Genomic DNA, 6,000 nt, shown 5'->3' with positions numbered 1-6,000 from the left:
CCTGTGAGGCCCTGGGAGCGTCGAGGGGGTGGGGGTGAGCTGAGCAGCAGCCGGGCGAACTCCAGAAGAGTGAACACCGAGTGGGCGGACCGCAAGGGGCGGGGGGGGGGAGGGGGACCTGGGGAAAACGGCTCAGTTGAGAAGCTCGCCGCCGGGAGCGCCTTACCTGTGCCTGCGGGTCCGGAGCCCTGCACTGGCCTGCCGGAAGCAGAGAGTCCGCGCGGAGGGGGAGGAGCCGGGGGTAAGGGAGGAAGGGATACCGGGCAAAAGGAGAGGGGCCGCTCGCTCCCCCTAGTCAGGGAGAGCGGCTGATGGCGGGAACTGTGACCACACGCAAACACGCACGCACGCACGCACACTCGACGCGACCAAACGAAGCGCGTGCGCGCAAGCCTGCAAACACCGCCCCTTCTGCGTCTTCGTCCCGCCCCAGCACCGAGCGAAGTCTGGCCGAGACAGCCCCGCCCCCGCCGTGAAGTAGTACGCATGCGCACTCACCACTTCACTCACTGCGTACCTCCCATCATTTCCCTCCTACACAGCCCAGTCGGGCATGCGCACTACTTGTCCTCCGAGACTGCCCGGCTCTTCCCGCCGTTCACTGGCCCCTGGAGGAGAGTCAGAGTTCACGCCCCTCTCTGGGGATACCTGTTTGAAGACAGAGGATGCGGGGACTAGTAGGTGGCGGAAGTCCTTCTGGCCCAGAATCTTAAGGGGCAAAGGACATACTCTGGGACTGTTAACTCCGCCGAGAGCTAGGAGGCGGGAAGAGGTGTGTGGGCGGGGTCAGGGGTGAAAGGTCATAGGGCTGCGAAGGGGGCGGAGCGAGCCGGAGGCGGATGGCGGCTGCCGAGGCTCTTCATCTTTGGCGGCAGAGTCACTGAAGCGGGGACGCGGGTCCGACGCGTCCGGCATCGGGAGAAGAGCGGCGGCCGCTCCCAACATGCACAGCCTGGCGACGGCTGCGGTGAGTGGCTGGGCGTTCCGGCCTGGGCCCAGACCCCCTCCTTAGCCCCGCGTTTCGGCCTGCTTTCCCAGGTCGCCGTGTCGGGCCCGGAGTCCACTCCGCCTGCCCTCAATCTGCGAGGCCCTGGCCCTCCTCCTCGTCGTGCCTTGACTGTGATGGAGCCGGTCCACACTTTCCTCTCCGGTCGGCTCTCGCGGCCTCCTGCGCCGCGTATCGCGTTCTTTTCCGGCCCCGGGGCCTGGTTCCGCGCCGGAGCGCCTCCCTCGCGGCCGGGACAGGCCATTCATTGATTCATTGCGCTGACCAACAGTTGCAGGGAGCCGGTTGCGTTCTGGGCGTCGGCGGAGATGAGGGGGAATTCTGTGGTCAATCTGACACGGCCCTTGCTCTCGGAACTCACTGCCCGGGCACTTCGCAGCGGGAAGGAAATGGCTTCTAACTCACACCACTTTGCTTTCACAGGTGGAAAATCTGAGACCGGGAGAAGTGAATAATTATTACGTCTGACTTACAACCTTTTTCCCACATCTCAGTTTACCAGGGCGATCTTTTAACAAGAAAAGCAGATCGTGTAATTCACCTGTCTGAAGTAATTTTCTGGCTTTCCATTACATGTAGATAAAATCCATACTCCTTGCTGTGGCCTACAAGGCCCTCCCTGTACTATAAGGTCTTACCCCGGTTTGCGTTCTAGTCTTATGTCACTTGCTCCACAAGCTCCAGCTACATTGACCGCCTGTCCATCCCTTATACCTGCGCTTTTCCACTCCACCTACACTTCCTGATCTCTATTCCTGGCATGCTCTTTTTTACCACGTACCCCACCCCCAATTACACAGGCACATACACACACAGCATGTGGGTGTAACTGGCTCCTCTTCCCTGGGGTCTCTGCCTAAATGTCCCTAGAGTAACCTTCTCTGACCACTCTATTTAAAGAAGTTCTGTAACCTGCAACTTTTCTCTGTTAAAAATCTCTTTCTCAGTGCTAATCTCAATTTTGTGATTTTTGTATTCATTTACTTGTTGACTGTCTGCCTCTTAAGGGCAAGGACAGAGATCCCGTGGGTCCTGTTTACATGGTTACTCCAAGTGCCCGGACAGTTCCTGGCACAAAGTAGGGGCTCAAATACTTTGCTGAATGAAAAAGTATGGGTGAGGAAGGTGATGACTGAGAGCACATAGCCATAATAGGAAAATGAGATCATATGATCTGAGCATACTCTTCTGAATACCAATCACACTTTCTCTGTTCCACTAAGATGAAGTGACTGAAGAGGGTAGTTACTGACATTGCATTATCAGGCAAAGTGACTTCAGTATTAAATAGAGGACCAAAAAAATTGCTTTTACTTTAAATATAAAAAGTGAAAAAGTGTGCTGAATTTTACTCGACTATAGAATACATTGTCATTTCCAGGGCCAGTGGCATCTTTGCTTCCTGTCACCGTGTTTCTAAGTGTTTGCAAGTGCTCAGAGTGGATACGTTTATATCTTTCAATTAGGTGATTGCAATTTCCCCAGCTTTTTTGTTTCTTCTCCCAAATTATACTGGGAAGAAGCAAGTCAGAAGATGAGATTGCTGAGGGATGCCTGTGTGGCTCAGTCAGTTAAGCGTCTGCCTTTGGCTCAGGTCATGAACCCAGAGTCCTGGAATCAAGTCCTGCATTGGGCTCCATGCTCAGCAAGGAACCCACTTCTCCCTCTGCCGGCCGTTCCCCTGCTTATGCGTGTGCACCTGCTCTCTCTCTCTCTCTCTCTGACAAATAAATAAAAATCTTTGGGGGGAAAAAAAAGATAAGGTTGCTGCTGGTAGGGGAAGGGCAGGTTACACAAGGGATTCTTCTGAGGTTGGCTTGTGTAGTTCCCAAAATCTGATTGTGTCTTCTCCAGGCTTTGATACCAAACTGCTCTTTTCCCTGTGACTTCTAAACTCTATACTTATTCAGTTCCTTTTATTTTTACTTTCCCTTAATGCATCTTTTTTTTTTTTTTTTAAGATTTATTCATTTATTTTGAGAGAGAGGCAGGGGGCCAGGGGGGCAGAGGGAGGGAGAGAATCTTAAGCAGACTCCCTGCTGAGTGCAGAGCCTGACCCAGGGTTCAATCCCACAGCCCTGAGATCATGACCTGTGTGGAAATCAAGAGTGGGACGCTTAACTGAACCACCCAGGTGCCCCAACCTAATGCATCTTTTGAACAGCCATTAAAGCCGTGGTTCATTACTTATGATAAATACTCAGTACTTGTTTTTTCAATTACATTTATAGTGCCTTACATTGCCTTAAAATTTAAGCTTTTAGATACATTTTCATCTGTTAATGTTATTGGGCTCCCACAGAAGCTCTGAGAAGTTCCTTTGTACCACTCATTTGCTAGACTTTTTGGTCATGGAGGAAACTGAAGCTTAGGAAAGTTGAGCCATCTCTTTCCCAATCCTTCATGCATTCTCTTAGACTATACTGCCTGTATCACTCTGATCTGGGTAAAGGGGTCAGTAATGGTATATATTACTGGAAACTGGGAAGAGTTCATGATAACATGCAACAGTGCCTGCAGCAATCTAAGCCACTTTCTGAGAAGATTTTTTTAGCTTAATGATGACAAGTTTTATACTTGTGTGTACCTTTATTTATCTCTTTTTTAAAATAACAGGTAAATCATCACTTCAGCTAGGGAGATAGTACTATCAAAAGAGAAAGTGATCATGTGAATGTAGGATTTTATTCACTAGAGGAAGAACTGACAATTTGGGAAGTATCTTAAATTTGTACTCTTGGGTAGTATTTTATTAGGCTAGAAATGCACAGTGTAGTAGACTCTTGTCAAACTTGATAGCATACATTTTAACATTGTCATTATTGCTACCATAGAATATAATTTCTCACATCTGTGAAATAGGCACAGAAATACCATGCAGGACTACTCTAAAGATGAAATAAGAATAACAAAGTGTTCAGTGGTTGTCTAGGTATAGTCCTTGGTTATATGACTTGCTCCCATACTTCAGCCTTGGGACTATAATTCCTGCCTCTGCAAAGTAACAGATCACTTTGTTGTGGACCTTGGAGATTGTTTCAGAGTAATAGAACTACAAATCTTCGCATACTGTGGGTCTTTAATGAATGTTATGCTAGGGATCTAAAATAGTCAAAGCTAAGCCTTTAAAAGATGCATTGGGTATGCATTTTTAAAAAATTTCCCCACTGATTTCCCCTGGCAATTTTAACATCCTTATACACGTGTTTCCCCCCTCATTTTGCACCTAACCAGTAGCATCATCGGTACATCATCTTGTTGAAACTGTGCTAGACTTCCAGGTGCTCTCCTCTTTGGCAAGTAAAAAGAACATTGTGTACTCTTCGGGATCTGATTTTTTTTTTTTAAGATTTTATTTATGTGAGAGACAGCACAAGCAGGGAGAGGGACAGAAGGGGAAAGAGAGGAAGAAGCAGACTCCCTGCCTAGCAGGGAGTCAGACATGGGGCTCAGTCGCAGGACTCCGAGATCATGACCTGAGCCAAAGGCAGACACTTAATTGACTGAGCCACCTAGGCGCCCTGTGAGGGATCTGATTCAAACACTGTCTCCTCCCGTGTTTTCTGTTGAAGCTTTAAGCACATTGCCTAGCTTCTCTTTGCTTGTTCACTTCCATTTTTAAAAAGTTGAAGAACATTCTGGCCCTTATAAAGATATGGGGATAATTAAGCGAATTTAATATTTCCCTTTGGCATTATTTTAAAAGTGTGTTTTCTTGGATTATCATCATTATGTAGACACCAAAGCCACATGTTGAGTAGTTTCCAGACTTAGGAAAATAATTTCTCTTTCAATCATATGGCATTCTTTCTTTATTCACTGTCACATATTTATTGGTAAGAAAACCAACAGGTATTTTGGCCCTTGAATATAAAGTTGTATTAAGAGATTTGGTTATTTTCTGTTTAAAAAAAGCCACCAACGTAAATTTTTTAATTTACTTGATGGAGGGTATGTCATATTTTGTTCCCATTTATGGATAACACGGGTCTTTTTTTTTTTTCCTTTTAAGTTCTAAATATCTTTCTCCTTTCCACATGGAGTCAAGATCTTTCAGAGATAGAAGACCAACTGTCAGTACCCTGTGTTTGTGACGCTTAGAGTTAACCATTAATGGCTGACTTTGGCAAATGTCTTGCCTGTGTTAAGCTTTGTAGAAAGAAAAAAGTTACTTGAAATACATTTTTCATAGCCAAACCATTAAACAGAAAAGAGGAGAGTGATTCCCTCCTAAATTTTGATAATATAAACATTTTTAAACTTGTTACAAGGAAAGGACCACTAACTTTAAGGAGGTTATACCTAAAAATATATAGTTATATATGATTTCTAATCTTGGAAATAGTGTTGAGGATGATAACTAATAGTCCAAATCATATTTCTCCTAAATGACTTTCTGGTTTCTGCATATGTAATTGAACCCACTGTTTATCCAAGTCCAACTATTAATGAGCTGTATTATAATAGAATATTAAACTTAGAGTTCTGTATTGAGTTCTTAAAAAATAACTTCTTCAACTTGGAAGGATCGTTGTGATTTGTCCTATAGACCATGTAGACTACAGTTTGAATCTGGTTCTGCCATCCACTCGTGGTATGAATTTGAGTCTGCTAAACCTCCCTGAACCTGATTCCTCTTAGCATTTTGAGAATAAAGGGAGGTAATCCACAGTGATTGGTACATTGATATAAATATGGTATATTTAATAAATGTTGCTCCCTATAAATAATTTCTAGAAAAGGCAGACCTTATCTATAGTGGCAGAATGTCTGTCCATGGTTGCTTAGGGCTAGGTGTGGGGTTTACTAAAAGAAGTACTGGAGAACTTCTAGGGATGGTGGAAGAGGTCTGTCTCTTGGTTGTGGTGGTGGTTACTCAGGTGTATAGATTTCTCAAAATTGAAATATATATGTAAAATGGGTGCACTTAAAACTTTATGCAAATTAACCTCAGTAAAATTAACTTTTTAAAAGAGCTCTTAGTCTCTCAGTTA

The 6,000-nt window shown here is 45.4% G+C and overlaps 2 protein-coding genes across 2 annotated transcripts in view; one reads left to right on the top strand and one right to left on the bottom strand.

The window, feature by feature from the left end:
* USP37 (ubiquitin specific peptidase 37) overlaps positions 1–434 on the bottom strand; it is an 82,758-nt gene extending 82,324 nt beyond the window's left edge. The window contains exon 1 of the mRNA XM_040640620.1: positions 167–434. The gene's annotated coding sequence lies outside the window, so the exon portion shown is untranslated. The remainder of the gene's footprint in view (positions 1–166) is intronic.
* Positions 435–795: 361 nt separating this feature from the next.
* CNOT9 (CCR4-NOT transcription complex subunit 9) overlaps positions 796–6,000 on the top strand; it is a 30,467-nt gene continuing 25,262 nt past the window's right edge. Inside the window, exon 1 of the mRNA XM_008690470.2 lies at positions 796–967. Within this exon, the coding sequence (XP_008688692.1) occupies positions 944–967 (24 nt within the window). The 5' untranslated portion in view covers positions 796–943. The remainder of the gene's footprint in view (positions 968–6,000) is intronic.

Source organism: Ursus maritimus, unplaced genomic scaffold, assembly GCF_017311325.1.
Source record: "Ursus maritimus isolate PB19 unplaced genomic scaffold, ASM1731132v1 scaffold_1, whole genome shotgun sequence".
Classification (NCBI taxonomy): Eukaryota; Metazoa; Chordata; class Mammalia; order Carnivora; family Ursidae; genus Ursus; species Ursus maritimus.
This window is presented reverse-complemented; position numbering and strand designations above follow the sequence as displayed.